Source organism: Cephus cinctus, unplaced genomic scaffold (assembly GCF_000341935.2).
Source record: "Cephus cinctus unplaced genomic scaffold, Ccin1 Ccin1_scaffold0330, whole genome shotgun sequence".
Taxonomy (NCBI): domain Eukaryota; kingdom Metazoa; phylum Arthropoda; class Insecta; order Hymenoptera; family Cephidae; genus Cephus; species Cephus cinctus.
The window spans coordinates 2,783,228-2,810,635 of NW_014333027.1; the positions used below are offsets into that span (position 1 = coordinate 2,783,228).

General features: G+C 40.7%; 2 protein-coding genes and 3 long non-coding RNA genes across 12 annotated transcripts in view; 3 read left to right on the plus strand and 2 right to left on the minus strand.

Annotated features, from left to right (window-relative positions):
• The first annotated feature begins 2,209 nt into the window (after positions 1-2,209).
• On the plus strand, positions 2,210-5,865 carry LOC112494207. 6 transcript variants are annotated; one of them, XR_003059415.1, is made up of 4 exons: positions 2,210-2,576; positions 2,737-2,986; positions 3,122-4,951; positions 5,278-5,865. It is a non-coding gene; the product is annotated as an uncharacterized LOC112494207 (long non-coding RNA). The 6 variants fall into 6 exon arrangements; XR_003059417.1 differs by having other exon boundaries at positions 3,122-4,762; XR_003059416.1 differs by lacking the exon at positions 5,278-5,865 and adding an exon at positions 2,647-2,677 and having other exon boundaries at positions 2,767-2,986; positions 3,122-5,109.
• A 7,280-nt stretch (positions 5,866-13,145) lies between these two features.
• On the minus strand, positions 13,146-15,707 carry LOC112494210. Its single transcript, XM_025084046.1, has 2 exons — positions 15,441-15,707; positions 13,146-14,648 (listed from the first exon to the last, which is right to left on the minus strand). The coding sequence occupies exons 1-2, from the start codon at positions 15,693-15,695 to the stop codon at positions 14,598-14,600; spliced, it is 306 nt and encodes a 101-aa protein (XP_024939814.1). The 5' UTR covers positions 15,696-15,707; the 3' UTR covers positions 13,146-14,597.
• On the plus strand, positions 15,591-18,610 carry LOC112494211. Its single transcript, XR_003059434.1, has 3 exons — positions 15,591-15,714; positions 17,278-18,407; positions 18,501-18,610. It is a non-coding gene; the product is annotated as an uncharacterized LOC112494211 (long non-coding RNA).
• Positions 16,258-22,818, minus strand: LOC107266778. 2 transcript variants are annotated; one of them, XR_001537482.2, is made up of 6 exons: positions 18,669-22,818; positions 18,451-18,586; positions 18,280-18,392; positions 18,016-18,202; positions 17,574-17,896; positions 16,258-17,356 (listed from the first exon to the last, which is right to left on the minus strand). It is a non-coding gene; the product is annotated as an uncharacterized LOC107266778 (long non-coding RNA). The 2 variants fall into 2 exon arrangements; XR_001537481.2 differs by having other exon boundaries at positions 16,258-17,199; positions 17,303-17,896.
• An 82-nt stretch (positions 22,819-22,900) lies between these two features.
• LOC107266776 (bone morphogenetic protein 4) overlaps positions 22,901-27,408 on the plus strand; it is a 19,302-nt gene continuing 14,794 nt past the window's right edge. The window contains exons 1-3 of one of the 2 annotated variants that reach the window (XM_015737621.2): positions 22,901-23,016; positions 23,152-23,528; positions 23,944-25,683. In XM_015737621.2, the coding sequence (XP_015593107.1) occupies positions 25,132-25,683 (552 nt within the window). In that variant the 5' untranslated portion in view covers positions 22,901-23,016; positions 23,152-23,528; positions 23,944-25,131. The remainder of the gene's footprint in view (positions 23,017-23,151; positions 23,529-23,943; positions 25,684-27,408) is intronic. The other variant, XM_025084041.1, reaches the window with a different exon arrangement.

Genomic DNA, 27,408 nt, shown 5'->3' on the forward strand with positions numbered 1-27,408 from the left:
GTATTCCGAATTCTGTGATTCCCTGCGGAGGACATTGGTATAGTTAAATACCTCAAGGAGGACGTGGAAATCACTGGAATTTTAAGAAATTTTGTATTCCAGCCGGAAAGTCACTAAAGGAGTCAAACATGTCACGCACCCATCAATGACGTGCAACTCGCGTCAAACGATCCAAAAAGAAAAGTATAAAGTACTTCATTATAGCTTATCAGATTTGTTCATGACAGAAAATGCCATCGTATACGTAAAAGTGAGGTTATTTACGAGAAAATTGAATACAAGTTTGGTGAATATGGAACGTCCCATCGACGTGCGTCAATCGCCATAACGATTCGAAATTGAATTGCGACATTGAATAATTGGGGCGAAAAAGTTTGATGAATGAAAAAAAATTTATAATTGGGTAACCGACGTTTTCAATTTTATGTAACTTCTTTCTTTTTTTTTTTTAATAGAAATTTCACTAAACGCGAAAATAACAGACAAATACTCAATTTGGTGTGAAGCGTTGGTATAATAACGATGCCCTATGCTTGATCTTTTCTGATGCGAATCGCGCCAGATCGGATCGAATCGATTTCAAATACGAAAACAAGGTGAGTAATGCGTGCCGTGCCGTTAAGTTTATTTGAACGCTCCTTTACACTGAGTCGACGATCGGCACGCGTTCCTTAGCGCATTACAGACTTTACTAGGAATAATAATGCTAAAAATAACGTGGCAGCATTCCCGAACGGCACATCGGCTCGCCAAAAATACGCCATTCACAACTATTAATAGAGGTCGTGGCTCGCATTTGCGACCGGTCAGTCAGCCAACCAGAAGCTGCGAATACAAAGTAGGGGATTCCCTCCACGCGACCTTTCTAACCTGGCCTTTGAGGACACTGGGTCTTCCATTATTTTATCTATTATGCATTCCGCGCTTCTTCTGAATGAGTACGAAGCTTCCTTGTAACACTTCCTGCCTAGCTATGTTAAATAAAATTGACGGTTTTCTGTTCTTACAAAATTCAACAAACATTTGTTCACTATCCCTTTCTATGAATGATATTTTCCCATGCATCTGCACATATTTATTTCTTATGTATTTTCCAGGTTCAAAGTTCAAGCGCATTATTACCAGTTCCCGCCCTAGGCAAGTGACTAGTGACATTTATCATGTTGTAAGATCGAGGTGTTAACAACGACATATTCTATTTGATTTTTCTAACACATCTACAGCATTTCCAATAAACTCTCACCAGGATGCATGTTAATCCTTAACTACACACGTGCGATCTCAAAGATCTCACCAATTTTATGTTTAGCGCTCCTGCGTAATTTGTCTCTACGTAAATTTTCAACGAAATAAAAAAACCACTAGATAATTATTATTAGATACTTGGTCATTAAATTTGTTTAAACTAAGAGGAGAACGATATAAAACTCAACATTTGAGCTTTTCTATTCATTGTAATGGCCTCACTATTCTGTTCCACAGACTGAGGTCTCACAGAACTTAAAGTAGCCATATTCATAGGCACGGTATTTGACTCCTGTCGAGTTGTCTTCACGTACTTAATAACTATATTGTCGTTCCGGTCAGGATCGCCGAAGCAAACAGTCGAAATAAATCCCTAGTTAAAACAGCATCTTCGTAACACACTGTAGCTGTACAAAAATGCAGTCAAGGTAGTACAGTGTTTCTACGTGTTTGAAGCAGCGCGCGGGATGTTCATTAGCAGTATGGCTGTTTAAATCGTGCAACATTGTAGCCGCAGATGTACAGTGCAACAAGAAAAAGCAGACAGCACGTGGAAATTGCATGCAGTTGTTCCTATACCTATTATACGCCAAGAATGCATATTATGTACAGTGCGCATAAGGACAGTGTATATATATATGTATATACCAATATAAAGTGCTGGGTTAAGAGAATAAAACCGAAAGAAACCAGACGAAGGGGCATGACGGAAAGATTATGCCTATGCGTGGATTACATAGTAACTATTTATAGTGGAAAAGACATTGTAAATTACAAAGGTAAACGCTGTCGAAGAGGTTACGCCATTGTGACGAATCGCATAAGGATTATCATGTTTGTTTATTTTGTAACTGCCATCTAGACACGTTGGCCCTTGGTGATTGGATGCCTCTTTTAAAGTTGTTCGTTTTCCATTGGTATGCCTGAGTTAAATATTCATTTAGTTTATAATTTTATTGTAACATTCTTTAACTGATTTTTAATTTAGTAATTGGAATTATAATTGTGTATTTCTGCGAATAGTTATTTGAGGCGATGATGTGGTAGGACTCATAGGAAGGTGGTTAGGTTGCATGGCGCTGTTTGACCCGATTTAGAGATTATGGCGTGGGCTGGTTGTTCTACGACGTTTGCCAAGGGTTCTATCGATTCGAAGGTTCTTTATTCCATTAGTACAAACACATACCGAGGAGTATTCCATGCGTGAGTCAAGACTACCGTGATGATGAATGACGATGCGCGAGGCCGATACGTGCTTAGGACATAATACATAACCTCACTATTGCATAAGTCAATAGAAAAGAAGTCAGCCTAACGTAGCGCAGATGCAGGTACTGTTAATAGAATGACTATGTTCTTTTATACTTACTTGGAATAACATAAAATCGCATTTCCCATCAGGACTGAATAACCTTAAAGCACGATGAATAAGGTATCTTGACAAAGCGTGTTCGTATATTTATGTATATCGTGTGTCTCATTTCTGTCTAGTGAGTTAACTGGAATTTTCGCATCCCCCAGGAACGATTATCACGCCCACTGGCTATTACTTTGCAAGGTGGCTAGTGAAAGAAAGCAGCCCGCGTTCACTGCTCCAGGAATTTCCGGTTATGGGAATCGGAACGTGCCATTTCGCGGAAGAAAATATACGCAAGGAGTCATTAGCAGTAGCGGCGGAATTTGAAACCGCGTGGAAGGTACGCGACGAAGAGGATGTATAGGAAGGAAGGAAGGTGACTAGGTAAAAGTAGTATAATAAAATATTCTCAGTTCCTTTTTCCGTAGTACGATTGTCCTCGATGACGACGTCGCTGCGGGCTATCGGTGTCCGCAAAGCAATCCTGATGAATGAACTGTGCTTGTGTACCTGCTGTAGGTTCACGTGTGACGCCCACGCCCATGCTTAATACTTATGTGTTTTATACACACTTGGTCTATATGCTGCGTAAAAATGCCTACGAAATGGGAGACGCCCAGCGACTGCGACAACGTTCCTGGAACGTGTAACGCATTAGAAGATTGACCTGATGAACGGGAGCACCGGAGCTGGTGGAATGAATTGTGTAGTGGAACCCCAAGGAAAATTGTAATGGAAACGAAGACGGTTTTGTAGAATGATACAACGTTGAGGAATACGAGTAGATAGAGGGGAAGAGGAAGGGATGAAGTTGCTAGCAGGAAAATTGACTGGAAACAGCTCATTCATAAAAGCAGCTGAGGGATCGATGCGCACGTGGTTCGAATCCGGTTAAATCAGGGTGGCCAACTCCTGACATTTACCATTATATTTTTCCACCCTGACATCACTGCCGTATCTCATGACATTCAATGAATGTTTTTCTGCTTTCCAAGTGAACTTTTTCACTGGGAAATAGCTTGGGTGTGAATTTGTTTATTTATTATCAAAAAAGTATAACGAGTAGAATACATGAAAGCGCACTGAGGTATATTGTAGAGAATTTAAATAGGAGTTGGGTGATAATCTTTACCTAGGGTATTAGCAGTGACTGAATGAATTGTTGTTACGTTTACATACTGGCAAGGCTCTAACAATCCGCTGGGTCTTAAAGCCGAGAATCGATTGCCACCCTCTCTTTAAGAACTCGGTCATAGGGATATAGACCCACACAAAAAGGATCCGGAATTAGGTTAATCATAGGGTGGATATAAATGCATGGAGTTATGTATGTACAGCTTGATACACTATCTACAACCTATATGACATAAAGAGACAGATGAAAACCTAATTGTATTACTAATCTATCATAGACTTTTAATATTACATTATTATATAGTATAATTATTGAAAGCTTAATCTAAATGATATGGACTCTCTGTTACAGATAAGGTTACTGTACATAATGAAAATTCTATTGTTTTCTTGGACTTCATCGACTATGTATCTGGAAATTAGGGGAATTTCACTTGGATTTCGATTCTACTCCACTCAGCCCTTCTAGCGGGAGACTCTAATTGAGTGGAAAATGTTATCATGACGCACACACTCCTATCGGCCTAAATGTGATTCAGCCAACCACCAAGTTTCCAAGAAGGGTCCCTTCGTGGTGGTGAACCTAGCGTGGGCTGTGGCGTTATGTCGATTTCACACCAACCCCCTGGATTGCCTTCCTTTTCCAAGTATCAACTTGCACACCCCCACGGAAGCAACATTAATCTCGCTGATAATTCACGCTAACCAAATGAGTATCGTGATGTATATCGCTATAAGAAAAACACGTGTGTCTATACTACAAGAGGCAGACGTGTATTTGAAAGTGTAACGGAGTCGAACACTTCTTGGATGTCGATTAGTTAATGCTCAAACCATATGACAGTCTCCATTGGGTTCCCATAAAAGATCATGAATCTCATGGTGACCTCGCCAGATCGAAGGACGTGTTTCACGGAAGTAACTGGGTGTATAATATGTATCAATCTCATATGATACATACAGGTGCCACGTGAATATTCCTATAAAGCGTCACACCTGGGCCACCCGCATGGATTTGAATTTTCGGTAAGTTTATATTTTTGTCACGACACTATTTCTAATTCGCCATGTGAATTTCTCGTTGGTTGTAGCGGGCTTGCCGAGTGCTTTATAGGCATGCTGCACAATGTACTCCTGGAATACGAAGGACTACGTGCTTTAGCAGGATCGTTCGTTCTTTTTCGATATAGAGAATTTCTTGGAGGCGTTTAAAAGGTCGGCAGCTTTCACTGAAATCGATTTCAGCTCCGTATGAATGCGTTTGCTTCCAGCAATGTCGAATTCCTTGGGAGAATCCTAGTCATTTGGCTTTGCAGGCTCGTGCCGCCTTGATTTACAAACCTGTTTTTCATTTTGAGAGCGATAAGAAGCTAACCGTCGTTTTGCAATGTCCTGTAATAAACGTTCGTCTTGAGAGGTCTTTCTTAGTTTCTTTTCGTTCCTCTTCATTCTTGCATTCTCGCGTTCGCCATATTCTTATAGAAGAGGATGATTCGTAGAAGCGCTTTGTGAAGGAATTTAATATTTTTTTTATTTTATAGGTACTAGGTAGTCTGGCGTATTTTTTTTGAGCCGACAAAGAAGCGATAGGAGATAGCTGATTGGTAAAGAAGAAGAAGAAGAGAAAGAGAATGAAATCGAAGGGCATTAAAGTCAATTGGAAATACGACACCCGCTAGCGTGTATTTTCGTCGGTGATAGCAGAGAAACATCCAAGTGGGCGTCGATCGTCGATACGTGGCGACTCTGGGAATTTCTCAAACTCTACAGTGTGGCGACGTCACTTTTTTTCCATCTCCACTTGCCGTGAGACGTTCCAAACCAAAGGGTGTCTTGTTAAAATAATGCGATTCTTAAGAAAAAAAATCAAACAGCACCATGTTTAAAATTTTGAATGTTTTTGCAAGTAACGTAATATGGCTGCACTGCGGATTTAATTCTAAACTTAATATTCATTGACAACTTGTCTAGAATTAAATCCAACCTCAAAAACAGTCAAAGTATGTATGCACTCGGCGTACGAATTCTCCTTGGTAGAGCAGGATTTATCACAGTGAGAATTCTAATTGAGATTCCATAGGAGTGCTGGTATTAATATAAACGTGTAGACACTTACTACATTACCAGTACCACAGGTAAATGCCAATTTGTAATAATTGCCAAGAACAACTATAGATAAGATTAATACATACGTCATGCAAGTACTTGTGTTATTTTCGAAAGCAAACCGATGCATGTAGCAAATGCCGTATTGTCGGTAATTTACAGCAGCTGGCGCCACCGTCGTTCTCGACCTCGCTTACAGGTACGAACAATGAATCGCCAATTGACGGGGACTCCTTTGGTTTCCGGAAGTCAGTGTAAAAAATAGAAGAAGCTGGAACAAACGATTCACTGTACAACGTATGCTGCTCTTTACCTTGTATGCATCCAAAAATGTATCCAATTTTGTTGACAGATCACTCAGAAGGTGCTGAAGAACATACATCTTTTTTTTTCAGGAACAAGTTGGTTCATCAGGAGCGTCGTTACACTTCTACGAGACGCTAACGTCAATTCAATTTGACTAACGAGGAACGACGGCACGTAGGTGGGAACCGAGATGACACGTTTAACGAAGGATGTAGACAGCCGAAGAGAACCGGCGACACGTCGCTCGATAAAGCCCGCTGAAAACCCCCTACGATATTATAGTTTGTTGGTCTATTACGAAATTATTGTGGTCCTTGGGTTGTCTCTCATCTCGTAACTCATTTCTTTTCATCTTGTAGCATCCGATTCTATCTTATACAGGTATGTATATTACCTACTGGGTTAGTATCATACATATTACAAGCTGCGATAAGACTTCATCTACACAGATATATATACAATGATAGTGATTGAGAAGAGATGGTTGAACTTATTAATTTGTTTTATCTGTAGATGGGTAATCTGTCACTGTTGTGTGAGAATATTAATATTATTAATTACGTATGTATATTATGTATGTATTACGTATGTATATTAAGTATGTATATTCGTATCTACAGATTTATTTAGGATAAATGCATTAGTTAGTTGTACTAATTGATCCTAAACTTCGAAGTACGGTGTAACTGTGCACAATATTTTGATTTGTTATTTATGAGTGAACTGTCATTTTTTTCGAACCAGTTTTGTGGTGGCTAGGAGGTTATGCAAATTGGAATTGTAGAAGATGAGCACGATATGGAACGTTGAGCGAATATAATCAATTGGGAAACGCAGCTGACGACATACTCAGCCACGTGCGTATCGTCAGGGACTTCACATTTTTTTTCTGATCAATTCGGTTCTCTTTTTATAAATTTTTGGTCTTTGTCTCTTTTGAATCCGTTACCCGGCAATGGTCCTGTCTGCGGAACAGATCGATCCACCGATCCAAATGGACACTGTGCGTACAGGAATAAGAGCGTTTGATATTGATGGGCAACCGTTTCTGCAAATGCACCATATCGATTTGCTAAATGGCGTTTACAATTGGCAACGAAATTCACACTTCCCATGGATATGACGCGCGTGGAAAACCCAACGCGGAATTAGTGTGTTGTATAACTGGAACACATAGCCATATTACCGGCTTTAGGTACCAGCGTCAAAATAGATAACGTATCAATACGTGTGCATCCACTGTTAACGCCATTTTATTTTGCTGATGGTTTATTTAAATTTTGTCAAAAATTTATATAATTTTTTTAATTGAGCTGATGCTTTATTTTCATGAATATGGATTCACAAGGTGCGCCTTAATAATTTTATGACGTCAGAATGTGCTGTCTAATTTTGATGACTCGTAATATTTGATAGTAGCATGAATTGAAGGTGAGTGTTTATTAAGTTATCGCTAAACATGTAATAAATAGATTCTGAAGATTATACATATAATATATGCATATTTGTATTGTACAGGAAAAGAAGATAGGGAAACAGTTAAGGGGAAAAAATTAATTTCAGCTAGTAATATAACAAAAATCGATGTTACCTAACACAACATTTTTATAGTTCAAAAGGACATCAATTTTATTTCGTTATGTTTGATATCAAACACATGGAACCGATTATGATGATATCATGATACACTTTGCCAGTATAAATGGTTATGAATGAGTCATGAATCTGTATCGATGGGTGAATGACGATTGATGTTCTAAAAAAAAAAATAGTTCAATCACCGAACCAGGGGCTGAGATAATGAGTTCTTCGAAGATTTTTTTTTTAACGAATGGATCGTTGAACATTTACGAATAATGGAGGCACTCGACCGCACTCGGGCAAGTCTAGTATTCATATGGGTAAGACGTTGATCGAATGAATAATGATATATTGCGGAACCGGTAGTAAAAAGAAAGATGTTAGAGAGTCGAAACGCGAGGTGGAGGAGTGAATAAAAAGTCAAGAAAGGCGTCGCGGCGCCGCTCGTAAACCCAATTGAGAGCGAAAACTCGTTATTTTTATTGGCTGGCTACGAATCTTGTACTTACTACTGACAGAAAAATCATGGCCGACTCGCCATTCGTTACTAAGAGTTACTACACTACCTCGTAATGTATGACTATTCCGGGTGTGAATTAGGCTTAAGGTTTATGAATCAAGACTTAAGGTTATTTAAACGCACGATAAAATTCGCCCGCTCGATATTCCACCCGATACACTGACGCCATTGCGTAAAACGGTAAACAAACAAATTCCATTCTTATTTATGGATCATTCATAAATTATGTGTTTGTCAAGTATACTACCCTTGTGCAAAAATTTCTTTTTCTTAGAGATAGGTTAGTTCTCAACACGCAATTTTCATGGGCGGCCACGGTAAAAGTCTTTGTGAACACGATAAAAATTTGCAGGTTAAATTCTCGCCCACGATCGACATAAACATCAACATTCTACGATAAATTTTTATGCCTCTATTATGAAAATAGATCACGTACTTTTTTTTACTTGGAATTTCGAAACTCGGTATCGGTGTAGTTATCTGTGAATTAACATATGAGAGCGAACGATAGCTTGTCTAGGTGAGTAACAATAAAAATCAACTGAGAAATTCCACCGGACAGACCCGTAAACATTTACTTCCTCTCTGAGGATAAAAGTCAAATTATTTGTCCTGCACGGGAATATAGTACATATCGATTTTTCCTAGGGATCGTTAGCGTTTATAACGTCACGCGAACGATCCTATATAGGACGATAAAATCTTATAGAGAAATTCCGCAGATACGGAAACGTAAACACGAACTTCCGCTCTGGAAAGATTTAACGCAAACGCAGCATGAAGCAACGTAATTGCTGGATGATCTTGTGCGAAAAAAATGTTTCTCAACCATTACAACTGTTTAATAAATTTTCGCCTACTTGATGCACAGTGTCATCGTCACAAAGAGTACAGCCGTAACGGTTGCGTGTATATAATTTGTTTTTATGAAACCAGGTTAGTTCGCCATTCGAATTCTATATTATGGTACTATTCTTTATTTATCCATTACGTCACTTTCGGGAATACCGAATTGCACCAGGTGTTTCAAAACCGATCTGAAAGAATCAAATATCTCAATAATCATCATTAAATCCATAACGGATTGTTAAGTGAATTCATTTCCGTGTCTTCAGGCGTCCATTGGAATATCTGTTATGACGAACAAAATATATATGTATATCTACTCACATTCGATACACAGTAATTGCATAATTATTAATACGCCAATAAACCCACGTACAAGTCAAAGGCGAATGACTTTAATAATATCCAAGAATAACTAATAGATCTGTCCTCTTTTCATACGCAGGAGATTTTTTGCTTTTAATTTTCGCACACAGAATGCGCCACGGGGAATGCAGTAACGGTATTGTTACTCTTACATAAGATAGATCGCCATCTTGAAATAGCAAATGTCCATAACTAGTTGCATACACATTGATTTATAACATAATACTAGACACTGGTAAGGCCATGATTTTTATTCGACCATAAGCCAGTAGACAGTAAGACAGTAGATGTGTAACTGACCTACAACTAAAGAAGCCACTCGATCATTCTATCACAAGGTTTGTTACGTTACGTTGTTTGGCTATAAAATTGAATCGAGTCCCAATAACTGGCAGATCACAACAATAAACCAGGTGAAGGATCGATCCCATCTCCCGGAGAACCCTCCAATTAAAATGCCTTTAAACTGGCAGCCGGCAGGGTGCGTCGTTGTTTTATCCAGAAAGTTACCAGCATCGCCTATCTAGGTATATACGTATACGTCGTCTGCTAGCAAGACGTAGAAACCTAAACACAGTCAGCAATGAAATCATGGAAATATACGGAGTTAAGGCCTAAACGTTCGAGTAGAATTTTCGTTGGAATTAATGATTGTGTTCGCAGAAAGTGAATTCCGGACTTCGTGTTACCCTAGAGGTGTCGTGCGACGTGTGAGTCAGTCCTACTTGCGAGAACCTCCAGCTGGTTACTCATCTAATTGAGGTCGCCATCATATTTTTTATATCCTCCCGCCAACTTAACGAATGTTACACTCTATAGGTAGCTAAGGTCGTGCAATACCTGATGTACTGATATACATGGGCTATATTATATAAAGAGGTAACACAGATTAGGAGAATTCCACCAGACGCAATAGGAAAGTCTAGGGATTCATGGGGAAATTCCAGGTCGTTATGAAATTAATGGTACAAGGACTACGGAGGAGATAAGAAGTTTATTGTGATTCTTGATAGCAGGTATATTTTTTTTTCTTGTACTTGTCCCTGTGTAGTGATTGCAATTGATGATCGTAGAAATTGGTATGATTTAATCCAGCGACGGTTATACTAGGTCCAGATACACTTTTCTATGAATAAAATTTCGAATGGCCGTTCAATCGAAGCGAATTCGTTAACGGAATTGCATCAGGATCGAGTCGGTACTGTGCCAGTTTCCGGAGCAGGTGCGAGGTCGAGGAATTGGATTGAACGAATAAGCGGGGAGCGGTCGACTGTATTGAGCCTCGGGCCGGGCTTTCCCATAAGAACTACGACGCTCTCATTGATCGGTATGGACTTGGACGATCGTTCACAATTATAACTCCCACTTATTAACTCACCTTTCCCGAACCGCATTTATGTATTTCGTTAGCATTATTGTGACCGCGACGGATTATGATCGTCTAATAAAACCGGATGCGACGGTCACTCGACTGCTAGTCCGGTTTGCTCGAGCGACGTAATCAGACTGTCAGATTGCTGATTGGCATTGTAGTGAAAAATCAGCACGGATATCATACCGTTTATTTTTTTATTGAATATTCTAGATAAAATTGATTAGAATCTTTCCTTTTCTACGAATTCGATGTTACACGTTCCATTCGAAACGTACAGGATTTCGCGTTGAAATTATATTTCACGGAACATTTAATAAAATATTTTATGACTGAATCATTACCTTTTTTATCGGCGTAATTATAGGTAAATTTCAAGTAGTTGTTATTATTTTAAAAAATCACAATTAAGGCGCATACTCAAGTCTGTCGATCATTTCTAAATTAATTCTTGAAGGACGTGTCCAGGGTGAGATAACTGGTGAAATGAACTCCTTGGAACAGACTGGAAAGTCAATTTGTGCAAATGTCATCGATTCTCATTTTTGAACGACTCACCAATCAAAACACTCGTCTATTAACGATCGTTAATTACCCCCCTATAATTCCGGTGTTTCCCTCATCCACCGATTCTTTAATTATGAACATACGTATGAATATTTGCGAACGTGCCACTGACGATTCTTGTTTTCCTTTTCGCATTCGACAATAAAAACCAGCCCAACTGCGTAAAACCTGTCGTCAGCATCTGCATCAAGGATTTTTACGAATTTTTGCGATTCTCGGTTTCGCAGAAAACTTCTTCGGTTCCACGTATACAAATAATTGTCGTACTTCGTTAGTGTGTATGAGCATTTCAAATGATTTAAGCGTATTCCACTACGGCAGAACACATCCAACACAGGGGGCGCTTCTGCTGGTTTCACGAAAGCTTATTAAAATCGGATCGGCGGCTGGTACTGTTCCTTGCGAAAAGGAGCCACGATTAATATCGCTGAAAAATTGAAGTGCGAGTTTGCACATCAACCAAAGATCCCACGTTTTCGCACGTGCCACGCGACTGGTTATAGTATTTATTTAACACATTATAATATACCGCCTTGTCACGTTCTTAATATTCATTTGTGCCAATCTAACGTATTCCTAATTTATAATCTGTCGCCACTAACAAACAGGTAGCTGATAAATATATTAAGAAAAATTTTTTGTCAAATGCCTAAGGCATATATTAATGCAATCACGCTCGCGACCAACTGCTAATTGGTTCGCCTAACGTGCATATTGACACCTGTCAATTGGTTTTACATGTAATATTTGAGACGCACAATTTCACTCATCTTGTTTAGACGTCTAATCGACTTTTGTGTAATGCAGAAAAAAAGCCACGTCGACACGACTAGTGTCTGTTTATTCATAACATGTCGTGTTTTTTCCATAACATATCGTGTTTTTTAGTATACGTCTGACATTTATGCAGGAATTTTTTTAACAAAAATGATCCTTCCTAAATACAAAATGTCGAACGCAACTGTGTACTTTTATTTGACAAACACTATTCTACCACGTAATGATCTTTGAATACTAATATATCAACGTTACCCAAGACCATTACAAGTGATCAGATTTATTGCAGGTACAAACATGTATTATGTTAATGTATCAATTTTTTAAACTCTTACGGTACATATTCCTAATTAATCAGTAATTATATTTAGCGCTCGTTATTATCGGCCGATCGAAATGCGACAATCCGCTCTGGCTATTTTGTCGTCTATTCGATCCCGAGCGTCATCGAGCAGGTGTCTTTTCGATGATTAGTATACCAAGACGGCATACCTGCCGACCGTGGATACCTGACGTAAATACTATCGATTCTTACGAAATCATTAGTTTATCACCGAACTATCTGTACGAGTACGGTATAAATGATCTCGAGTGATTTCCGCTTTCTACCATGCGTAGATCACGATCAGGCCACCATCTGTTTTTTTGTTCCAAAGGATATTCGTACGCTTTGAAATATCGATGATTGAGTGGACAAAGTCGCGGGAGCCACAGTGTCACGTCATTGGACAAAAATAATGGAGGACGTAATATTTAATGAAGACACGTATATTAGTACACGTATGAAAACAATCATCCCTAATTATCGAATTAGAAACAGTCTGGGGACCCAGCGGCCATAGATCATTAATCAGAGTCCGTAAGGTACGTGAGCTACATATACGAGCAGAATAGGAAGCATCGATGATCAATCAATCCTTGCCCGTAATAATGATTGCATCGTACAATGTAGCCCACGACTCGATAAATCAGCCGATCAGCCGTTTGCAAGCTTGTGGCAAATATTATTTAATCATTTTTTTACAATGTTTTACACGATGGCATCGAGTCGTCTAATTATACGCTGTCAGGTTTCGCTACCGAGAAAGAATTTCCATCTGCTGTGAATACAGGAAGGATCGCATAAATAAACCGAAAGGCGATTTGCTACTATCCCGTTTTAAAAAGGTAAGCTTTACTTTTATATATATAGTTTTAAATAAACCAGTAGTCCACGTTATAGCCTGGGAAAAAGGTAAAGAGTGTCAGACTCGTAGACGAGGATAAAAGAGTAACAGAAAACTATTATACACGGTGACTCATTACAACGACGTCATTCAACTACAGTTCATCAGACCGTGACAAACCGACGTCATTGCGAAAGCATCTTTCACTTTGTAAACTCTCCAAATCCTCTGGCCGACACATAACCTCTCACGTATTCGCGTGATAAGCTATTAATCTCCTTTCGCAGTATCTACAGGGTGGTAGCGATTGGTCTGCTGTCTCCTTTAAAAATAAGTTACAGCTCTGAACGATGCCAATTACATGTACACAGTACATATGCCGGTACAACGTAATCAAACCGGTGCATTCCTATCACCATTTTCGTAACAGGTTTATTACCGCGCTTCTTCCTATCGTCGAATTACTCCGTGACGTTAACCAGTTTAGTCATTTGCGATTGAATAACTCGAGTAAACTACAGTCCGATGATGATGATACGTACGTATACCACATATAAAATATACATACGTGTACCACACTGTTTTATACGACTACGAATTTATCCAGTCTGTCTCCTTACTATGTGGTAAATTTCCAATGCTCTGTAATGAATGCACTCGGTAACCTATTAGACGTACCAGGAACGAACCGAGTCGAATTCAGAGCGGATAACGCTCAACGGATCAGGTACGATTGAACGAACGGACATTTGGAATTCCCGTTTGTTCTTTCGCTCTTTCAATAGAGCGTGCATGCATAAATACCTAGTAGTATTTTAGATATGTGTATAGTATATGCTTATATTTTATTCTAGGGAATTTTACGTGTTGGTAGGTACGTAGTGTATGTACGTATACATGCACTACGATAAGAACGATGAATGCCGTTTAATTACGAGTTGTAGCCGTAACTGCCTGATTGCGTCTCTTTACTTTATGTTGGCTATCTATGCTCAAGTGTCCCTAGTGCACGTATACCTGTATTCGATACGTTTTCCTCTTTTTTAGGTTGGGCGAATGTGTTGGGGACTTTGGTTGGTAATGTATTTGTGTACTTGTATACATATATACGTATGTATTCTTCGTGGTTCACGATTCACTTAATATAATTATTAGAGTCTTGCTTGATAATCGGAATTATTTATTGTAGAGTCCACGCCTGCTCCTTTTGATAGAATTCATATGTGCACCCATGCGCCTGGCTGCTATGTGACGTTAAAGGCTTTTTCTTTGATTCACGACACCTTTTTTTCTGGCTCTTCGTATCTGAAAGGAAAAAAGCACAGAATTATGGTTTCGAAATGTGAACCGGCACTGCCTTGTCGTAAAGCAATGGGAGGCGAAAGTAATGCATACGCCTATTTTTCTCTCATTTTTCTTTCTTTTTTTTACAAACGTTCTGACGTAATGACCGCGCATTGAAACACACTCGGATGTAATTAGCTTAAGAAGAAAGAAAAGTGTCTACCGAGTGTCAACGACCGTTGAAAAAAAGCAATACGCGGGCTTTTTGAACGAATTCAAATAAAGACTTTAGTTCACCCTATAACCGCACCGCCTTGTGCGCATGCGCTCAACGTAACAGACGAATAGTCCGTATCAACTGTCATTGAAGACTGCAAGCATCGAGACTAGAGTAGAGGAGTCCCATCTATGTACATAAGGAATGACACCGATAAGCTGTTAAAATTGAGGTTGCCCGAAACGACACTTGCGGCGCTGACTCCGCTAGAGAACCCGTCGTAGCACGCAATTATTTTTAAATCTACATGGCTTCTATATCTATATATAGGTTCCTTATTGACAACAGCGACGCCATCGGCGAAATAGTGAATTTCTTATTTTCGACGCATTTCTGGTGTCGTTTTTTCGTTGATTCCTCTATCAAGATGGGACTCCTTTACTCTAGTCTCCATGACTGCAAGTTTCTTCGTGCGGATAAATCGGAAGTGACGGAATTTCAAGAATGCCAATAACATATTCAATATTGTCAGCATTGTTGTGTCAATGATTACCCTTGAATTGTCGTATGTGAAAATGTTACTTTTGTGCACCTACTTTTGCCGTCTTCTCCTGTGCAATGCTCACTGGCCGGCCGACCATGGCGCTTACGAAAGCGTCGACCTCTCGTGCATAATTAGACTCGATAACTTTGTACTTCCGGTACTGTAATGCCGCCAAAAGAAATCCATTAACGTTTCCGAACATTAACGAACGTGGCAGAGATAACCACTTCTCATAATTATCTGCTTCACTGGTATATTTATACGTGTTACGCGGACCACGGGGAACTATGGCGAGCGGATCTTGCATGACGGATCTCCAGATTACGGTAAGCATTAATTACATTAGATATATATTTAGGATGTATGGCTAGAAAGGTAGCCTGTTTAGGCAGTCAACTAGTCGGTTAGTTAGGCATAGACAGGTTATTTGGTATACACAGTAGATAGTTTGGTAGGTACTTTCTGCTTACACGAGTGCCTTGGCTAATAGTTTTTTTCTCGTTCTATGAGTATTTACTGTTTGCTCAATAAATAGCTAGATTTAGTTTGTTTGACGAGAGGCTCATCCCACTGATACAAATGTCGACAGCATTATTAATAGTGGTGACAGCACTCCTCTGGTTTACTGACTAATTAACCAGGAGTTGAGGCTTGTTTATAATTATTAGATTGTTCGCGTGCCGTCACGACACTGTTTTCTATAGTGATTTCGTATCCGGCCATGATCTTAACATTTTTATATTTTCTGCGAAATGCAAATATAAAGGATTTTTCAACGATGTAAAAGTTCTTGTTATTAACGACATATATAATATGACGTCACAATGTTAGAGGAACAGAAGAAAAATCCGGCTCAAGGACATCTCGATTGTATTTATTATATTTTATGATGTAAAAACAGGTATTAGTTCTTCGTTGCTTCATGTTCTTCTTTGATTCTATTTTTCATGACGGAGTTATTCGTAACCGGGATTCAAAGTGGGGAAGTGAGTTCAAATGAGCTCAATGGAAGAAAAGGACGTGATTTCTCATAACGAATGAAGCGCGTTCAGTTTATTTAGAGATTCGTCATTGTCGCATCACAGTAATTCATCAATCGTGTTAAGATTCATTATACATGCTTGCTCTCGTCCTGGCCCATTAGCAGCTGCCTGTCCATTCTAGCCAGTGCGCGAAGATTGTTCCTCGTAGCATGATTTGTGCTTGGATCGCCACGTGTTTCTCACGAAACTTTGAGCCTCGACATTTTTCACGCGTCCACCGGCAGATTCTCACTTCCAGGAACTATGATCTAAGGCCAGTATCACTGCGGGATGTCAGCGATATTTTACAGTCCTTGATTGACGTGCCGCGAGCCCTCCTTATTATACCCAGGATTAGTTCACCACTCGGTAAACGGATTCATCATCGATTCGACCAATCAGCGCATCATATGCTATTTATGTCTTGTGATACTTACCGTCAGTGGGCAATTCTAATTAGCTAAAAAATGATCATCCCTTGGATAATATATATTAATGAGTATATTCTTTGAAATTTGTTATTTTTTTTATTTATAATTTTTAAAAATTCTTTTTCATTCGCCGGCGAAGAAATTCTCTCTGGTTTCTCGTACGTGAAAATTAAATCTGTACTGATATCCCCTATTGGGATAGCATGTATCTAAATGGAAGTGGACAAGCAACGAGTAGGTGTATTCCAGGCATATACAGTATAAAGAAAGATCGTGTCGCGCATCCCACATTTCGACATTAAACCAAGGCACCGCTCTCGATCTTGGCTGCTTTAATAAATCCGAGCAACAATGCACCCTACGGAATAAACAAGAGACTCAAACCACAGCTCGTAATTGTCGATTGCGTCTCTACTGGAATGCCTGCTTGCTTCAGGGTGTTCCTGTCCGTCCATTCGTACCTCATAGCAAGATGGCCACCACAGCAGCTTCCTTAGGCTCCTGCAATCCGAGCCCTGCGATACATAACATGAGATACCCCACGTGAAACAACAAAAGGGAAAGTAAAATGAAATAAATAAAAAAATAAATCATACTACACAACCCTCTTTCTTCCTCCGTATATATACATATATATAATTTTGTAAGGTATTGACAATTCTAAAACTTGCTTCTACAAATTGAATTTGAAATTAATACTAAAACAATTGTCAGCTTTCTATATAACTTTACCATTTTTTTTTTTCAACAGGTACCAACTTTATTTTATGTCGTCAGCTTCTCTCATCTTACTGGCAAAGCTTCTCCGATACGCCAGGTATATACCGAACCTATGTACTCGCATTCAACGTGTGCGGTCCAGGCGACTACCTCGATTCCAGCATCCTTACTACAGAATTGCTGTATTCGTGGAGCAAGTTGAGTCCTCCTCGCACCATCAAGGGTCCACCCATCCACCCACTCCACTCTCTGCTTGGCTTCGCTTCAATATGTTACGGCTTGATCCTCTCTCTCTCTCTTCCTCTCTTTCTTTCTTTCTTAAGTTCACGTATGGCCTAGGTATATAGGTATAGTACACAAGTGAGGAACGCACTCCCATCCTCGTACTCACTCAGGACGGCGGCGCGCCGTCCGATAAATAATTTCTTAATGCAACCGAGCGGGAATTCCTTACCAAGAATAACAACAGCCGCCTAGATCGTGTTTTACCGAGGCGCGGTGTTCTCGGACCGCCACGACGACTTTGTAACCAACTCTTCATCCATCCCGTTTGAAAATGGACGCATAAGGCTGACACTAGCACTTTTATATTATACGTGTTCCTACGCACGATGAATCCAGAAAAGATGAAGTGTAAGTATCTATGCCGAAAAAAAATTGTTTCACCTTTTGATTTTCTAGTGGATATAAGTATAGCACTGTACTCTGACGTATTTACCGAAGCCGTGGATAAGTACGTAGGATCATCATCATGAATTCATGAGGGTTTGGATAGAATCCTTGTGAGACATCAGCTTTCTTTATACAAGCGACGAAGGACACCATGGGAAGCTGTAAAAGCGTTCCGTAAAGGAGCGTGTGGTTTCTCAAGTAATTGAAAACGCCTTACCGCCTCCGTCGGCGATCGGAATTGATCGATCAATCTTGACTCGTTTCAAGGGAGAAGCAGTGATTTTGTCTGCGGTTCATCATCGACGGCTATCGACGGGATGCTGTTGACGTAGGACTCAATTGACTTCCCGGGTCTTGCCAAGAAAATATTAAAAGCCTTTATTTATCACGATGACGAATAACCTAAAAAAAGAGTATCGTCTAAGATACACTTACTTGGTATGGTATTGTTGCTCATTAAGTCATGGCGCTTTGGTAGTCAGAGGTTATGTCGATCCCGGTGGTTCGGCTCGTTAGCGGCTGGAGTCGACCTATCGCATTGGCCAGTCGAGTTCGCAGTGGGTAATTATTGGTTTTGCCGGATCGAGATATAACTCCTTCGAGGGTGAAGGAGCGAGAGAGAGAGGAGCGAGTGGATTTAAAAGAGGGAGGAAGGAAGACGGCCATGGCGCAGTCTGGCCTGATCTGGGACGTGCGGAATGTAATAAAAGGCTGGCTGCTATGAAGTTACTCAACCTGAAATGGGGTTACATCGATCTCCCAATGCATAGAGGCGTGTACACCTATAGGACTCATATACGGAGTTGTGTTCGATTCGTCAGCGTCGGGACGCCTGTCTCCTTCCGACCCTCCTGCCACTATGTTTCTCTTCTTCTCAATCCGTGCGCCTATTTTTATCTTCTTCTCGCGTGAAAATGTCACGAAATCTTACTTCCGTCAGTCCCCTTTCTCTTGGCCTTCCTTATTTTCTTTTATCTTGTTTCTTCATCGCGTTCGCGACGACAGGTGCAACGATGACTTTGTGAACGGTTTGACATTTTTTTTTTTCGTGATTGAGTAATTTAGTCCTTAGGGCATATATCGGTGTAACGTATCAACATTTTTTATTTATACTAATAACGTACATTCTACACTACCCCTTTAACAGGGTCGTCACCTTGTGAAATAAATGCCAATTAGAATTACCCAGACTTCCTATCTACCAACTGTGCACATACATAACGAAATTGTCGGTCAATGAGGTACCAACCTACCTGTATCTGACGTACGTGCAGCCTTCTCATAATTATCACGTTTCTTTACAAAGACGGAAATAAATGTACGGTGACACAAACTAGGATCGCGTGAAGCGTCGCGACGTCGTAATCAAGGCTGCGAGTAGACGTTATATTTTTCTAAGAAACAATAGGTATATCTTATAGTTACAAAGTCACAAAATATCTTAGAACTCAATTCATAAATTTACATAACACGAACATAACATGAACCCGATATAACCTCAAAGTCTGAGAATTCGAAACACTTGGTTCATATTACTAAGTATTACTAATATTATAAAATATACTAAATATATATAAAAATCTTATATGAGTTAACAAAATAATAATAATGATGTATGCTTATAGGAGCAAGTAAAAAGTGGCGGAAAAAAAAAGAAACGGTATACAAAAACGGAAGGAAATGGCCAAGGAGCGAAGCCGTATTGTGACCCCAGTGGAAAAATGCATGGCAAAGAGTATACGAGGAATAGGATGAATAAACAGGGTGAAGAAGTGGTAGACGAAGTGGAAGTTAAAAAATAAGAAAGTAGCTACTACGGGATGGTACGGTAGCGAGAATCAAAGTGTATACAGGTTATATAGTTATATATGGTAGTCTGGTACGAGAGAGGGTGTACATAGAGGTATAGTCGTCGTTACGAAGGAGACAAGAGGGAAAGAGGTAGACGGGTAGACCGCTAAAAATAAAGAAGCCCCTTCGCGTTTGCTCATCAGTCTATCGAACGTGTAGCGGCATGCTGAAATACCGTGTCATCACCGTGAGAAACCGTTTCGGGACGGTCCGTAGGCGTTACACGAGACGATCTCAACATTGCGGAACGTAAGCGTTGCACCTTCAACGAGCCACCTTGTGAGACGCTAGAGAAATTACGAGCTCGGAGAAAAGTCAATTAAACGAAAAATCATTAATGGCGTGATGTGCCAAAACGTTTCATTAATTCATTTGTATCTCATTTTCATTACACATGGCTATTCAGTGCCATTAGCGATCCTTCAAGTACTCATTAAAGATCCATACACACAGAGATAGTCGACCGGTCGTGAGATTTTTAATTTCCTATACCATCCATAAGTGCGAGAGAGACGGACTTATGGGGATTTACGTGCGTAAAAGAGAGAGGGAGATACAAATGTCTCGGAATTCATCGATCGGCTCGCGTTTTAAGTCGAGAATATCTTTTTTGGGGAAATTTTTTTTTTAACTTTCCGATTACCTAATTTCGAATACCATCGTGCCTGGATCGTATTTTCAAGCAAAATAGATTCTACGAAGAATCGTTTTCGCTCTAAGATAAACGATTCCAGATTTCTCTCGGAATTCACACGTCGGTAGTGCAACTATGCAGAGTATCTCTAGGAGTCCCGTGCCAAGTACGCCTTCGAGTGTTACGCATCGATATACATTATGTACATATTTCGTATATAATTTTCGGATGACCAAAGACTACTGTAAGATCTGTCCGATAAATAGAAAACAAAGTTAATAAGAGCATCTTAATTTTTTTTCTATTTTGTCTTCTCATTATCATCGTCGTTATCTATTTGTAGTTTTTTTTCGAATTATTAAAGTACCGAAAATTCACGAGAATGCAAATTTTTAGAAAAATGACTGATCCGCCAATTTAATATTTCGGAAAATAAAGATCCGTCGTCGTTGTCGTCTCTTCGTAAAACTTTGTCCCGTACTGATTGTGGGCTTTAACGAACGAAAATGACCGGCGCTTAGTCAGAAGCGCATTACGGACTATTGCGAAACGCTTATTACCCGCGTAACCCCGTGACAGGGCGCAACGGGTAGGTCACGCTGTGAATCATGCTTACCTTACCACGTACGCGTTCTACGGTTCTAGGAACGGGATCGTGTAAATACACGTAGTTGGTTGGTATGCCTGTCCACCACCCACCCGTCCAACCGACACGCCAACCCTCCTTCGATTTAAATTCTCCCTCCCTTCTCCTTACCTCTGTCCTACCCACTCGCACACTCGAAACGGACACCGCCGCCTGATTCCCGGCTCTGACTTTGCTGCGTAATTTCGCTACGATCCACAAATTCCTCTGAACTCTGCGTAGGAGACACTACTGTGAGTGCTGGTGAACTTTAGTGGCGGGCATTATACACGTATACACTCCCCGATATACCCATGAAGTCCAATCATGTAATTGGCGCTGCTGCAATTTATATGAAAAGTTGAATGTTCCCCTGGTGCATTTTCTAGAAAAGATCCGTCGACCCTGTTGTCTTCCGGGAAATGGATAGTCCCGAGGAACTTTTATTCAGAATCGTGACGTACTTTGGTCCAATTAATAAATAGGTATGATACTTGGCTGCATAGCTCTCAGAGCAACGTTGGAATGCACTCAATCAACAGAGTGATATGTGGATGTTTATGTAGTGTAATATGTTATATGGCCTTAAGTGGATTAAGCTGCTGGAAAAGGAACTGAATTACAGGGAATTGTTGCTGTAATAACGATTAAGTGTTTGATAGGAATAATATATACGTGATATGCAGTTGTGTTCTAGTGGATTTGCGAATACATTGTTGATGCTAGATTTATAGAGCTTTTACATATATAGTAACAGTGGGAAAAGTTAATCTGTCATTGCTTAAAAGATTGTGTCTGGTTTTGATTTTTCATAATGAAAATAAAAGAGATTTGTTCTCACGAGGAACCGTTGGATTTCGTGATATTAACTGTAGTACGACAAGGTCCATTGTATTTTTATGGATTGATCTTTAAATCGAGGAATTGCAATTGTTCGTATCTAGAATTCTACAATCCTATATACATATAGTTTGGCGAATGAATTGATTTTGCTGATCAAACATTACGCTATCTGGCGTGAAAAGCGTGCAAGTCATATAGACGTACCAACAGTGACAAAGGGGTTAAAGTCTTCACGATATTGCATCATTGTAAACTTTCGAATATCAATAGCCACGTATGTCACTGGTATATATACAGAATAGCGTGCAAGTGATTATAGGAATAATACGAGCAATGTATTATTAGAGCTGTATGATATATACGTATATATTCTTACGTAGCTATCAATAACGTAGTCAGGTAAGCTGCACCTGCTACTCGGTTGCATCTGAAAGATGCACTGCATGTGCGTTCTGAGAGAAATGCCGGTAAGTAGTTAATGGTGGGATAAGAGCTATTCCAATACTATAGAGAGGTGTAGTACATACCTACCAGATAATTCTGCAAGGTATAGGAGTGTCGCGAGTATTCCTATGACGTTGGAAATATAGTAAGCCACGAAGGAAGGTGCAATGTATGCGACCGTATATAGAAAATAAAGCGTGCAGACGTATAAGACTCACAGCTAACGTCTGTCTGCGCAACGTGCGGACGGCCAGTGGCAAGGTAAGCCGGCAGGTATCGTGGCACGTTTGAGGTTAGATACGCTTGCTCGCTTATTGAAAACGGGGCTTGTTGGAATCTTTCAGAACTCCGGTTGGCCCAGTCGGATTGAAAATTTGTTGATGGAAGTAAGTATTCCCAGGATCGTATATCATGGGGATCCTGGCGTAACTGTCGTTCGCTTAGTGGAAAAGATGGACGAGTTTGGATGGGACTTTCCGTCTTGACGATAGTGAAATATCTGTAACGATTGCAAATTGTAGATTGCATAACTAATAGTGGGGACTGTGCCTTGCCGTTTGCAAGTGGAAAAATTCTGTGATCGTCAGACGGTGTCACTCGAAAGATAGAAAGTAGGAAATGCTGTGTGAACTCCAAAGACGCTGTGCCTAACCTAACCGTAGATGAAAGCCTGGTGGATTCTGAAAAGGTAACCTCGCAAGCACTGTATGTAGAAAGTTGGATGAATTTCACTGTGGACATCCTATAGAATGGGAATATTATGATCCACTAACCCTGTCCTATGACTTGTGCGACTGTTGTCGCGTTCTTTGGAGGAAATGGGATATTTCGATGAAATGAGTGGTTAGGTTCGTTAGGAGACGTCGAGATTGTCATCGATACACATAGGATTTCCACGGTAGGCACTTAAGTCACTCGACAAAACCTAATCCACTTAAGCCACCTAAGCCACCTAAGCCCCTTTGGTAGTTTTGAAAATATATCTGGAAAAAAAATATATAGTTCCCCCATCTCCACAATCTATTCCCACGTTCCAGACACACAACGTTTCACGTCGGTATGCATTAGTTCCACGTTCTCAAAAATGTCTGTAACGTCATTCCGTAAATCTATGGGAACCATGAAAATTTCTACAGCCCTTAAGTTTACGTATAATAAAAAAAAATCTCGATATAAAAAAATTAAATACTATAATATTGGCAAAAGTAAAAAACACCCCCAATTACCAAATATCGTATGATCTTACAGTTAAATTTCTTTATATTAATTACAATGACAAAACCTAACCTCAATTATAATTAACATCGTTTCAGGCACTTTCCCGGTACTCGCCAAGAGAATCGTCATTAAAATCATTATCAAGGGGAACAGAATCGCCGGTTCTACGTAACATCGATATTGTTCATGAAAAGGGCGCTCTTGGTACCGGTGCTGGTAGTTGTGGTCTAAAAGGTGTCAGCAGCAACACCAATATCAGCAATAGCAACAGCAGCAGCGAAACACGAGGAGGTGGCACATTGGCGCAGGACGATGCGCGGTGCGACTTCACGAGATCAGAGAGGGACGTGAGAGTCCCAGTAGAGGTCGAGGCGGGAGTAGCCCACGGAATATATACATGCGTGGCAATACATGCCCGCAAACAGTCGACACGCGGCAGTCGTGCAGAGCGAAGCGATACGTGATACCGCGCAAAGAGGCTGCAGCTAACGTGGACATAGAATGAGAGGAGGGTGCGCGCGTAGAATTTCAGAATAAAATAAAAAACTGTAATTGAATGGAGTGCGCGATTAATACACAATAGGAAAATCGTTGAGAAACACGTGTAAAATACTCATAGACTGTACCGGTAACGATTTTGAGCTTGAGGATATCGAAAAAAAAAAAAGAATATTGCAGGCTGGTCTGTGCTACTCCATTCACGATTTACGATGAACGAGAGAGAACCCCAAAGGATCGGCAAGACATTCGTGCCAGTGACCACTACGAACCTCCTTGTCCTTATTGACGACTCGGCCGATCGTTAAGGATCAACGATCGTCTTGGAGGAATGATATCGTCCCCAGTAGCTGAACTTGGGCAACTCTTGTCGTCACGACTTTGGGATAAGAAGATGAGCATGTACGGGATGCGGCGGACGGTGTTCGACACTTGTTGAACTGCAGGCGATACCGGAGGGTGCTAACTCTGCGAGGAGATCGCAAGAGCAGCGAGATAGAGGATAAAGAAGAAAAATAGGAAAATAACACGTTAAAGGCAAAGACACCCGTCGAGTGTTACAGATCAAATCATCGAACGACGAGCAGTGCAGTGTGTGAAGTGTACGTCGAGAGTGTCTTTAAAAATAGTTTGAAGAATAATAGCACCGTATTAAAAGGAAATATATATATAAAGATAAACGAAAAAAAAAAGAAAAACAAAAAACTGCAGAAACAAAAGATTAAAGCTTGATAAGTGCACCCCGATCCGTACCTGGCCGAGGCCACGAACGCATGTAGCTGGCTATGGGCAAGCATTTAATAATTCCCCTGGAATCTCAAGAAATCGGTAGAAAATCCAGCGCGATCTCGATCGGCAGTGGCGTTGCCGGCCGTCTGCGCCGGACGTTAACGATCATCGAAAGTACCACGACCTTTAGTAGTATAGACACCGGTAGCACCAGGTCCATCGTCACTGCTACCAGCAGTACCACCTGTACCACTAGATCTGGCATAACCGCCCCTTGGCGGATACGACGTCCAGGTCGCACAGACTTGCCAAAGTCCTCCTCTGGTATTAACAGAACTATCTCTAGTGTCCTCATCAGTGTCATCGTGATGGCACTGCTTGGTCACGCGTTTGGCGTGCCGACCCCTGGCCCAGGATACCTAGAGAGTCTCGTCAGAAATGCAGCTGGCGACCTCCAAGTGGACGCGGAGGATGTCTTTGCCAAGGAGGAGGAGAGTCTCGCGTTTCCTGGAGCAGCCACCGATAGGCTGGATGATGTGGAACTGGACAGAATCAGGAGGAGCATCGTCGAAGGTTTGGGACTTGACAGGATACCGGATCCCTCCAAGGTAAACTTTTAATTATAATCGTGCAGCTTGACCACTTTATTTACGAGTTCAAGATTCATATTTTTCTCTCACTGCGTACCCGTACGTGTAACTGGATCGATGAATTCAGTCGGACCTTTATTATCCTATGCAATGATCGTGCGAGATAAACATTTAATGAAGAATATATTATTTTCGTCATATGACGATACGATAGGCGCCTTCTCGTTAGCAATTAGTTTCACGGGATTAAGTGGTATCCTGGGTACCTGCTGATGATTCTAAATTGTATAGACGGGTTAACTGGGTGGTGCGACGAACTATCGCGTGTATAGGCGATTGGAGGGAGCGACGAGAAGGCAAGGTTCATTGGCATTGCTTAGAAAGGGTTGACGTTTTCATGTATACTACGTGTTATATATATGGGCGAGCGCGCAACGGTAACAACCTCGAATCACAAGAATTCCGTATGCGCAAATATGCACGTGAAAACGCGACAGTGCCGTAGCGTTGAAAGCGATGTAATTGAATTTACGAAATACTTAATGGAATAATCAAAACGGTGAATTAACTTCATACGATGTATTCACAGCGATCCTTGTATCTCGACGCGAATAAAAATAATCTCCGTCTCTTCATTTCTATACACGATGCTTTCTCAATTTTTTTTTTCTTTAAATCGCTTTCATGCGGAAATCGTCGGCGATCAATGTAACCTTCGAAGTAGCGCCTTTCCCTTTTATGACCGGTATCACAAAATGACCGCGAAATCGGGTGGGTTTGGACGGTATGTCGTTTCGAATGCCTAATTACCGAGCGGCAGCCCTTTGCCATCGAGAGAGAGAGAGAGAGAGAGAGAGAGAGAGAGAGAGAGAGAGAGAGAGAGAAGGAGAAAGGGCGAACGAAGAGGAATGATTTAAAGTGAGAAAAAAGATGAGAGCCGCGAGGAAGCAAGGTAGGCAGATGGGTAGGTATGTAGGTAGGTAGACAAGCAGATAGGTAGGTACAAGAATCGCAAGGAGGAACTCAGTGCAGAAGTAAAAGGAGGAGAGCGTGTCGAGCGAAACGCAGTGAGAAAAAAAGAAGAAATAAAAATAGAGAACATCCACTCCGGCCAATGTCTTCGCTTTACATTTTACATTGCTTCGACCTGTCCCCGACTCTCGACGCCTTGCTCCGTTTCATTTTGCCGCCCGATTGCGCCAGCCATCTTCAACGATTCCTGCCTGATCATCGCTCACGGCTAAACGAACGCGGTCAATCGAGTCTTACGTGCTTCCTTCCGAAGAACGGCTTCCTGAGGTAGGACCTCCTAGGAATCCTGGCAACCGCATACTTCCGCCGGAAGTGCAGGCATCGGCTGCAGTACGCGGAAGACGTTCAATATCGTTGCTTAGGTTTTTTTTTTAAACCCCGCAGCATCACCTCCGGCGAAGCATTGTATTTGACCCTTGATACATTGCCAACTATAGTATTTGGCTGACCTAACCTCACATTCTCTACTACCACGGCAATATCAACAGGTGGTTTCCGTAACCCAGGAAGACCTACCAGACACCTTGTCGTTAAAATCTAAAGCAATGTCCAGCAGGATTTACGAAGTAGCAAGTGACTATGTTCTTCCGACTTGTAACGAGTTCATTAAGATTATCGTCATAATAAAAGGAAGGTCGCGAAAAGGGTCCCAGTAATGTAGATCGTTATTTCTTTGAGACCTATGGGGACCGGGTTCCCATGGTCGATGAC